This window comes from Phaseolus vulgaris, chromosome 10 (assembly GCF_000499845.2).
Source record: "Phaseolus vulgaris cultivar G19833 chromosome 10, P. vulgaris v2.0, whole genome shotgun sequence".
NCBI classification, from domain to species: Eukaryota; Viridiplantae; Streptophyta; class Magnoliopsida; order Fabales; family Fabaceae; genus Phaseolus; species Phaseolus vulgaris.
In genome coordinates this window covers 11,615,870-11,627,715 of record NC_023750.2, presented here as the reverse complement: position 1 = coordinate 11,627,715, position 11,846 = coordinate 11,615,870, and the positions used below count along the sequence as shown (strand labels likewise).

The following is an 11,846-nucleotide window of genomic DNA, read 5'->3' as shown; positions in this document are numbered from 1 at the left end:
AAGCTTTACGAAAGCTTATTCGCATTCCTTCGACCAGACAAACCTATTGTTTCGCCTTAAGCATTGGAAATACGGATGGCCTTTCTCTCCACTAGCTGACACGAAACGAGATAGGGCGGTCATCCGACCTGTAAGCTGCTGCACCTCCTTTACGGTAGCTGGGCTTCTCATCGCCAAGATGGCAGCACACTTATCAGGATTTGCTTCAATTCCCCTTTCAGTCAAGAGGAAACCCAAGAACTTCCCTGCCTCTACACCGAAAATGCACTTCTCGGGGTTTAGCTTTAATTTGTACTTGGCGATCGTGGTAAACAGCTCCTCCAGATCTGAGATGTGCTTGCTTTTTTCTAGCGAAGTCATGACCATATCATCCACATACGCTTGCACATTCCTTCCCAGCATTGGTGCAAGTACCTTGTCCATCAACCTTTGGTACGTGGCCCCCGTGTTCTTCAGCCCGAAGGGCATCACTTTGTAGCAGTAGCACGATCTCTCAGTCATGAAGGCGGTCTTCTCCTCATTCACGGGATGCATTTTTATCTGGTTGTACCCCAAGAAGGCGTCCAGGAAGCTCAACAACTTGCACCCTGCTGCACTGTCGACCAGGGCGTCTATGCTTGGCAAAGGGTATGAATCCTTTGGGCAAGCCTTGTTTAGATCCGTGAAGTCGACGCACATGCGCCACTTCCCGTTACTCTTCCTCACCAACACGACATTGGTCAACCATTCAGGGTACTGGACTTCCCTGATATGACCCGCGGCGAGGAGCTTTTGCGTTTCGTCCCTAATCGACTGTCTTCTCTCCTTATTAAACTTTCTTCTTCTCTGTCGCACTAGTCTGACCTGTGTGTCCATTGCTAGGTGGTGACACAAGAAATCAGGATCGATTCCCGGCATGTCTGAAGTAGACCATGCAAAACCATCCAGATGCCTTTCTATCACCTTGGCGATCTGGTCTTGTATCTCACCTTCCAAAGATCTTCCCAACTTGAAGACCTTGCCCCCGATCTCCCTCTCAAGCCACTCCTCGACGGATTTGGGCCTTGTTTCACTGGCGATCACCGCCCTGGCGATTCCCGATTCCTTAGCCTCCTCTGGGCGGTTCCTCGCTTCTTCCTCCCGATCGACGTTCTCTCCCCCTGCTTCAGGGTCCACCATGACGACATCGCCTTCGGCGGTCACTTCCATCTCCGCGTCGACAACCCGCCCCTCTGCTGCCCCAGGCTCCACACCGGGAGGTGGTGTCGTGGTGACGTAGCTCACCTACCTCTTGGTCTTAAGGCTGTTTTCGTAACACTTCTTTGCCTCCTTCTGGTCAGACCTTATGGTGATCACCACCCCTTCCATCAACGGCAATTTAACCTTCATGTGCCTGGTTGAGGGCACAACTCCTATTCTGTTGAGGGTCGGTCTTCCCAACAGAATGTTATACGCCGAGGGGGCATTCACGACGAGGTACTTGATCTTCTCCGTCCTCGAGGCCGCCTCGTCTGTGAACGTGGTTCTCAACTCAATGTACCCCCTGACCTCCACCTGGTCGCCAGCGAACCCATACAAGCATCCTCAGTAGGGCCTTAACTGGTCAAGGGGTAATTGCAGCTTAGTGAAAGTCGGCCAAAACATGACATCTGTCGAGCTTCCCTGGTCCACCAGTACCCGGTGGACCTTCCTTCCCGCCGTGACTAGCGAGATAACTATGGGATCGTTGTCATGAGGCACAACGTCCCTGAGATCCTCCTTCTGCAGTTGGCACAACGGGACTTGGACGCGCACTTCTCATCTTTCTCATGAAATACCAACAGATCAAACTCCAACGACCAGAACCTTCACCAGTGGAACGATCGACTAGCAACCAATCGGTCAAAACTTCTTTAACTCCGGAGAACCTCCAAGAACGCAACAGCAACAGCGCGGTATTGATTCGGATGTCCAAACCTCCACAGAAACTCGGAATCTCAACACGAACCTCCTGCTTCTCCACTAAAACTCCCGATTCACCGATCGAAAACTCGAACGAACGGTAAAAACCTCGATTTACCGATTGAAAACTCAAACAAACGGTGAAAAACTTCGAAAATGGTTGCACCAGCACACAACCACACAAGAACTGCAGAAACTTTCAAGAAACTCACGCTGTGGATGGGAAACACGTTTTACACGGCCCCACGGTGGGCGCCTGATGATCCTGCCAGTTGACCTGAGTGCAAGAGTCTTGCCACGTTAAAGGTCTCTCCTCTCGATCAGCTTCGCACCACGTTAGCCTTTGCTCCTCACGCCCTAATTCCTCGCAAGAACCTGAAGAAAACAAAGTGGCGCCGCTGCGGCCGATCGCGCTCCGACGCTCAAGTCAGTGACGGAATCACCAAAAAACTCAGAGAGAATATCTCAACTCAAGGAACCGTGCGCAGTGAATCTTAGTGTACTAGAAAGTATTCTGAAAGCGTACCTCAAAAGTCTGTTAAGTATTCCTTATATACCTGAGCATTTTCTCTCTCCTGACGGTTACACCTCTGGACACGTGGCTGGCATCCAGCTGTACACGTGTCACAATCTGGAGATCCCTCCACTTGAGCGTCACTTCTACTCTTCAAGTTATTCGACTAAGTTACCCATACAAGGAGTAACTTGGTGCACAACTTTCCTTGGAGAGCGACCCCTTAAGTGGCGAGTACGGGGTGTCACCATGCACACCTTCTCTGTGGTCTCGCCTGCCGCTATCACGATCTTCTTCACTTGCACACCATGCATGTTCTGGGAAACTGTTCCCTTGCCTCGACCTCTGGCTAGGGAATGATCATCTGATAACCTCATCCTCCACCGCTGCGTGACAAGCATATCACTAGTCCCCCGTACTTGTACCCCTTGGAAACCTTAAGCAAGCTTTCCTGATCTTTCGGCGATGTGCCCCTTTCGGCGGTCTCTAACCACCTGATCTCCTAGTACTCACATATGGCGACTATGGCGTAAATCTGGTGACCGCCGGTTCCACGCACTAGAGGTCGGAGAACGCCAAGTCAACGATCGGCGACTACACAGACTTCCCGATGTACCTCCCTTCTGTCAGCCAGGTGTCCCATTCAACACGCCTATATTATCGCTTGCTGCCACGTCATCACTCCCGATTACCTGATCGGTACAAAACTCTTCTACCAAATTTTCCAAGCAATGAGGACTATCAACATGTGATTCTACTCTAAGAGTTCTAGGGATGGCTAAGAAAAGAGGATGATGAGCCACTATTTCCCTTTCAATTTCATGCCTAGACACAAGGAGTGTAGGCTTAGAACTCTTATCTTTTTTTATCTTTTTTATCTTTTTCACTCTCCCTCTTTTTCTTCATGATAACTTGGTCCTCATGGACTTCTCTTGGAGAGAGAGATTTTAAAGTAACCTTGTGACCATGGAATTCAAAAGAGAGTTTGTTGGTAAATCCATCATGTAAAACTTTTCTATCAAATTGCCAAGGCCTTCCTAAAAGAACATGAGTGGCTTCCATGGGCACAACATCACATAATACCTCATCTTTGTATTTTCCAATTGAGAAATGGATGAGGACTTGTTTGTTTAGAACTATTTCTCCTACTTCACTAAGCCATTGTAATTTGTAGGGCTTTGTATGAGAGATAGTAGGCAATCCAAGTTTATCTACTACTCTTGTACTAGCCACATTTGCACAACTACCCCCATCCACTATCAAAGAGCAAATGTTGTTTTGAATAAGACGTCTTGTATGGAAAATATTTTCCCTTTGACTTTTATCAAAAGGTTGTGAAACTTGTCCAAGAAGTCTTCTCACAACTAACAAATCCCCTTCAAGTGGACATTCACTCTCTTCCTCACTAGATGCACTAGAATGCAATGAATGCTTAGGAGAATCCGAATCAAGCTCGCTCACTACAATGCCTTCATGCTTAGGAGAATCCGAATCAAGCTCGCTCACTACAATGCCTCCATGCATGTACATACTTCGTTTGGAAGGGCAATTAGCAGCTATATGACCATAACTCATACATTTAAAACATTTAGTATTAGAAGTTCTAGTGGGTGATTTAGGCCTAGAGGTAGATGGCTTAGTTTCCTTGGGTTTGAAAGAAGAATCTTTGGAAGGAAATTTAGAAAAAGACTTTTTGTTCCTCCAAGACTTGTTGTAGTAACCATCATTGGGAGCATTTTTGAAAGAATTTTTCTTAGCAAGTTGGGCTTCCACCTTCATTGCAAGATGAACTAAAGAACCCAATGATGAATACTCTTGTAACTCAACAATGTCTTGAATATCCTTCCTAAGACCACTCACAAACCTAGAAATCATAGCTTCTTCACTTTCTTCTAATTCAATTTTAAGCACAAGCGTCTTTAGCTCCTTATAATATTCATCCACATTTAGCGTGCCTTGTTGAAACCGTTGGAGTCTCAACATGAGGTCTTTCCTAAAATGTGGGGGCACAAATCTAGCGCGCATGTGATCCTTTAAAGAGTTCCAAGAGTCCACAGGAGGACCCTTGTGATAGATAATGTCCTTTACAACACCATGCCACCATTTCATGGCATAATCACTAAACTCTAGGGTGGCTAGCTTAAGCTTATGCTCATCTTGGATCTCATGGATCTCAAATATTTGTTCACACTTAGCCTCCCAATCTAAATATACATTAGGATCACTAGAGCCATTAAAACAAGGAAGCTTGACCGAAGGAAGCCTAGACTTTGCATCTTGGTAGAAGCCATTGCCGTAGTGATGTCTTTCCCCTTGGTTATGATGTCTTTGTCCATGAAATTGTGATGGATTTCTCCTTCTCCTATGCTCTTCTTCACGGCCAAAATCATTTGAGGAGGCTCTTGTTGAAGGTCTATGTGAATGATGCTCATCATGGATTGAAGGAGATGGTCTAGCTTGTTGCACCTCCATCTTTTGCAATTTCTCTTCCAAGCGTCTAATGGTTCTTTGTGCTTCATGTAATTCACCAAGGATTGAAGCTTTGGAAGGAGAATTCTGCTTGTATGATGCATCACTTGAAAATCCAGCCATTTGTAATTAAAAACAGCAAACACACAAAAACAGTAAACAGGTCGAGAGACAAAAATTAGCAAAAACAGTGAGTGTTTCAAGCAAAAATGCCGAAGTGAATTTGGGCAGAAAAAATAGGTCACTCTCAAAGAAATAATGTCCTTGCACCAATCTGATCTTGAGGTCTTGGAATCCTCAAATGAAAGATGTCAAAGCAAGCACACCAATCTCAAAGCCAACCACAACAAAACCAATGAAGCAAGACAAACAAGAAAAAGTATAAGCAAAGAAAGGCTAGAACAAAAGGAATACTAGATGTTTGACAAACTCAAAGATTAATGAACAAAAGACAAGCAATAAAATTAAAGAACTCAATGATAAAGTAGGCACACAAAAGAATACTTAAAGAAAAGCACTAGAGTAGATGAAGAAAACAAAAATTAGCTACTGGAAAATATTTTTTATGCAAACTGTGCTTGATGTTCCCTGATTTAACTGCAATGATATAGAGCGAACTGGATTATGAAATTTAAACCACAGAAACTTCAAGATGTTAACTCAATAATGGCACTGGAATCACTTAAAAACAGTAAGCCAATTAATTGAGATAAATTTTTCAAAATCGCTGCCAGATTACCGTATTTTTTTCGGCAGAATTGTACACTTTTTGTATTTTATTTATCATTTTTTGTGTACTTTGAATTTTTGAGTAATTCTTTTTTCTATGCTTTTATAACACTTTGAATAACACAAATCCAGAATTTCAGAATTTTCCAGAGAGTAAATCAATTGCAATAAGGAAAAACAGTAAGCACTTTTCAGAAAAACAGAGGAATCCTAATAGGAATGAAAAACAGAATTATGAACTAGCAAAGACATAATGGAAAATGATGTGTATGAACTTGTATAGGTCTAGAATACAAGCATGAACTCAATCTAAAACAGAAAATGCACAAAGGATCAAAATCAAACTTCAGCAAAATTATATGACACTAAAGCAAGAAACAATAAAATCAACAAAAGTACTACAAGAAGTGATGACAATTATGGAAAAACAAGACTAGGACAAAACTTGTATGGATTCAAAAAGGAAAATACTCAAACATATGATAGGCAAAAGAATTAAAACAGCAAGCAAACTCAAATAAGCCTAAAAACAGAATCATAAATTGCAAGAAAAATTAAAGAGCTCTTGAAATTAAAGTGCTACACAACTCAAAAATTAAACAAGAACACACCTAAACTCTTGATACCACATGATGTGATTCCACTAGCACAATTAGAATGATTCTTGACATTCTTAGGAATCATCTTGAGTTGGTTATGAGATAGGCACTTTATCATAGAATTGGATCAAGTTTCTATGAACAAGAACTCACCAAAACTAGTGCCAAAACACAAACTCATATGGAAGTTCCAATTATTGTCAAATTGAACCGATTAAGTTGGAAAGAAAAGCAAATGCACCGAACAAAATGGCTTAGAATTGAAATGTACCGAACATAAAAGCTAGAAATGAAAAAGAAGTAAGAATGAATCGGCAAAAACATAAAACAGAAACAAAAACAGCAAAAACACCAAAGGAACCGAACAGAATTTCAAAGGAACAAGCTATGGAATGAACATAAAAAGAGAAGGAAGGAAGGAGAAGAGAAAGCTCATGAAGATGGAGGAATGGTTGGATGATCACGCCACTAGGAGGATGGAGACTCCTAGATAAGTGTGCAAGCCGCCACTTGAGGTAACCATTGAACCATCAAGATAAGACTAGTGAAGAAGACACAAAGCTCTCCAATGCTCTTTCAAAAATTGAGTATAGTTTCTCTAATTAAAATTCAAATCTGAAATGTACAAGGGCAGCACCTATATTTATAGCCTAGAGGTGCTGAAAATCAAACTAAAAGAATTCAAAATTCCCTCCTAAAAGCTACTAGAACCGGCGCCTAAACCAAGACATGAGGAAGGTGTGATCTCTTCTCTCACTTTGGCACCTCCTTATTTACTCCTACACCTATCTACTAACGCACCCCCCTCCTAAGACTCCTAACTAAAGACTAAAAGATGCTTTAACAATAGAGGTTTCTAATGTTTCCCTCTAAGCACCTTCAACCAAAGAAATTACAAAAAGAGTAAATAAACGTCCCCTAGCTCCTAAAGCTTTGAACATGCTTCTTGTAAGCCTTTGAGGTGGGCTTTAACCTCCATGGGCGTCCTCCATTTGAGCCTCTACCTCTTCTTGATCTTGTTGATTGGCCTCCATGTCCACTTGAGCTTGATCTCCATCACCGAAGGTCACATTCACAGGTGTAGAGGACCCAAAGTCTTACCTCATAGCGTTCCACACCCAGATGATGGTATCAGGAGGTTATGATACTGTGTACTACAAGCTATTTATGAGCACGTTCACAGACGTAACATTGGAATGGTTTGCCAGTCTCCCTAACGAACACATTACTTCTTTCAACCAATTCTCAACGCTGTTCAGAGAACAATACCTTATCAGCAGGGCTCCCCCTGCAATCTCTTACGATGTCTTTGACATAAAGCAATACCAAGGAGAGTCCTTGAAAGAGTTCTTAAACAGGTTCGAGGTCCAAGTGCTGAGGGTAAACACCAAGGATGAAGCCATGACAGTGCATGCCTTCACCAAAGGAGTGCTGTCAGGGCCCTTCAGCGACTCACTGATTAGATATTGCCCGAAGACGTTTTGCAAGATCAGGCGTCAGGCTATAGCACACATCGTCGCGGAAGATCAGGTCACAGAGAAACGCAGTAGCGTTGGTCCCATCCGACCTCGAGCAACAGGTCAACCTTAACCCATGAGGGTGCATGAGGCGACGATAGAGAAGAAGGCCTCGGGGAAGCAGCAACCCTACGAGGCCAGGAAGCCCCAAACTAGGCCACGCACAAGGGAGGATGCGCCCCCCTGGAATAATTTTCGAGTAGAGTTGAAGGAGTTGATCGCTATTCCTAACATAGCGGAAAGGCTAAAGACACCCCGAAAGACTGACAAAAAGTTGGGGCCCAACAAGAACACTTGGTGTGAATTCCACCAAGCCTATGGCCACGCCATACGCAACTGTTTGTCACTTGGGTACCAGTAGGATGAACTAGTAAAGAACAGCTTCTTAAAGGACTACCTCCAAGAGCTGTAGGGGGCTCAGGCATCAGCAACCCCGGGAGGCGATCAGGGGCACGAGGTGCCCATTCATGGTGAGATCAACACATCTCTGGAAGGTTCTCAAGAGGAGGATGGACCGCCTCCCAGCAGAAGAAGTATGCGCGAGAGGTGATGGGGCCCAATAGTAGTTCAAGAGGCATATCAGACTCCCGATGTCGACCTCGTCATCACCAAGGCCGATTACCAGGACATTGTTTCACGCATGACAATGATCCAGTGGTGATTTCGGTAGTGACAGCAGGAAGAAGGGTGCATCGCATCCTCGTGGACCAGGGAAGTTCGGTCGATGTGATGTTCTGGTTGACCTTCAATAAGCTGCAGTTGTCTCCAGACCAGTTGCGACCTTATACCGGTTGCTTGTATGGTTTCGCTGGAGACCAGGTAGAAGTGTGTGGACACATAGAGCTGAGGAGGACCTTCAAAGATGGCACAACTGTTGAACAAGATGCTTTGATGTCTCCAAATCCAAGAGGAAAGCTTGAAGACCTTGTTGCTGGGTTTGTGTGTGTGTGTTGTATAGTTGTTTGAAACTTGTTAATTCACTCCTTAAGATGATCCAAGTTCATTTGAATCTTTAACCTTTTGAAAAGATGTGTTTTCTAAAATTCTGTAAAAATTTCAACATGTTGTTTGAAACAACAGATTGTTTTACCTTAGTAGTTTTTGAAAAAGGTTGAAAGTTGTTTGACTTGGTTGACTTTGCTGTCAAACCAAATCAATCGATTGTTTCGACAAAACAATCGATTGTTTTCTTGAAAACCTTAACAAAATTTTGTTAAGTGGTTTTAATATGTTTTAAATGATCCTAACTAACTTGGCTCCTTTATTAAATGTTTTTGACCACTTGGTTGGTCTATATAAAGGTGGTTTTACGCTCCTAATCTTGATGTAAGAGAAAGAGTTTATCAAAACATTTTTTCCAAGATTTGAAAGAGCTTTGGATCATTCTTAAGTTTGTGGAATAGGATTGGGTTGTAATTCTGAACTTTAAGCTTTGTAATACCCAGGTGTATTCTATTCCCTTCTTCCTTGATTACTGTATTTCCGTAGTTGTGTTGCCAAGGAGTGTTGTGTGTTCTTGAGGTGTTCAAGATCAACATTCTTGGTGTGGTTTGCCAAAGGTAGTGTGTTTCTTGAGGGGTTCAAGGTGTCACTACTTTGGTGTGTGATGTGTGTAATTTGGTTTTGATTGCATAGTGGATTACCCAGTGGTTTCTGGGGACTGGATGTAGCTCTTGGTGTAAGAGTGAACCAGTATAAATCTATTTATGTGATTCTCTCTTTCCCTGATCTCACATATATCTGTTTTAAGTTGTTTTCATAAACTGCTGATAAAAACAACTGATTGTTTCGACAAAACAACCAATTGTTTTTCTGATATCATCTTAAAATAGTTTTGGGTATTTGTTTCCTTGATTCTTTTCTCTGTAATTCAGCATTGATTTTCATTATACCTTCAAAGTTTACGAAAATCCCTCTTAAACAATTCACCCCCCTCTCGTTTAAGGCCATATTTATATTATATTGGTTGCTTGTATGGTTTCGCTGGAGACCAGGTAGAAGTGTGTGGACACATAGAGCTGAGGAGGACCTTCAAAGATGACACAACTTCACGCACTGCAAACATCAGGTATCTTGTTGTTAACGCTCCATCAGCTTATAACATACTCTTGGATAGACCTGCTTTAAACAGGATTGGAGCGATAGCCTCTACGAGGCACATGAAGATGAAGCTGCCTTCCCTGGAGGGAACTGTGATCACTATCAAATCTGACCAGAAGGAGGTTAAGAAGTGTTAGAAGAATACCCTCAAGACAAAGAGAGAAGTGTTCGCCGTTTTATTATAATAATTTATTTTTTAATACTAAATTATTGAATGTTGGTTTCTAAATTGTACGTTTTCCCCAAAACAAAACTGTCGTTACTTGCAATTTTTAAATTTTTTAAATTTGGAATATTGATAAATAAATTATCAAATAGTTATATTAACAACTTTATAATTGTCGTTAAGTGTTCGTCATTTAGAGGTGATTAAACTTGAACAAAATATAAATTTATTAAGTTTTACTTTATGAGTCGCTGAATTTAGACAGAAGGGTTAGTTACATTGATTTCTACAAAAACTTAAAAGATTGAATTAAACATTTTAAAAGTAGAATGATTAATTTAAATTTTATAAAGAAATAATGGTTAAATGGCAATTTAACAACAAAATAATCCTAGTCAAAGTTTTAGATATGTCATTGTTGGTCTTGTGGAAATATTCACTTCTGAGTGTTTATTAATTTCGTGGAAATATAGCTCTGGTATGCTTCTAGAATAATAATGGGAATGAATTTGGTGTCAATAAAAAAAAACTAAACACCTTTTTTTTCAAAGAAATAAGACTAAGAATATTAGTTGGTAGGTTTGCGTAACAGTGGAACTTAATGAGTAAATCAATAACTCAAATTTAAATTATAATTCGATCATCACGTTAAATTTTATTGCATGATATAGTATTGATTTTTACTCATTTACGTCATTTTGATCTGAAAAGACTTGTTCATCTAAAATTTAATTTTTTAAAGCACACAAACAATTTATTTAACATTAAACCAACTACCTCTGATTTGAAAATCTTAACGTACACCAGAGAGAACGTGAAATAAATAATTGATGTTTAAAAAAGGAAAAAGTAAAGCTGTTTTTTTAAAAATAAATAAATTAATCAAGACCAAGGTGGCAATTCTAATTTATATTATAGTGTGTTTGATTATTATGAAGGGGTAATTAACATATATCTCTAAATTATGAGTTTCTCCATCGGCAGAATACAAAAAATAGTCTTTCATAGTTTCCACAAGTAAAAAGATTGCAAAATATTTTTTATATTTTTTTAAAGATTTTTTTTAAAAAAAATTGTATCTCAATTAATTTAAACTTATAGTAATTTTTTCTCTTGGAAAAAAACACTTAAGAAGACATTGTCACATAATTTTGACTACTATTTTGTTGGCAAGCTTTTGATTGTAGCCAAAGCACGCTGCGTTTACTGATTATTAAAATCAAACTTTGGTGGCGACATTCACTTAATAAGATAAAGTGAACTTTTATTATTCGATATTAGTATGAACAATTAGATATTAGAAAATTACACGAAATTTGTAAGAATACGGTAGATTTTAAATTGATCATACAACTTTAATTAATTTTTAATCTTTATGCATACTGATAAAGTTAACTTCACTTCCCTCGTCTGACTATCTAAACTTTTGAATATAATAATAAAAATTGAAATAAAGGCTTACTTATTTATTAGATCATAATAAATAATAATAATAATGACGATGATATGATTATATTAATAAAAACATTAATATGAAATAATGACATTGTAATTTAATTTCAATAAGTATAGACATGAATAACCAAAATATTAAAAAGCTATAATTCAACAATTGAGTAAAAAACTAAAAATAACTTACTTTTTACATCATGATTATTCTATATAAGATATATTTACTAATAGTTATTCTTAAGTAAACGACTTTAGTTTCTAAAGTTTTTTTTTTAAGCTAGTTTCTAAAGTTGTGAGGTGTTGCCGTAGCACTTTATAAGTTTAGAAAAATGTCAAATAAATTATTGAATTGAAATCTTTTACTAGGTCCCTTAATGGCG

The 11,846-nt window shown here is 40.0% G+C and overlaps 1 protein-coding gene across 1 annotated transcript; it reads left to right on the top strand.

Moving 5' to 3' along the window:
* The first annotated feature begins 7,356 nt into the window (after positions 1-7,356).
* On the top strand, positions 7,357-7,821 carry LOC137814531 (uncharacterized). Its single transcript, XM_068617324.1, has one exon. It carries the CDS (start codon positions 7,357-7,359, stop codon positions 7,819-7,821), a length of 465 nt encoding a protein of 154 aa, XP_068473425.1.
* The last annotated feature ends 4,025 nt before the right edge of the window (positions 7,822-11,846 follow it).

Coding starts and splice junctions, on each gene's coding strand:
- LOC137814531 (XM_068617324.1), top strand. CDS start 7,357: ATGGTATCAGGAGGTTATGATACTGTGTACTACAAGCTATTTATGAGC.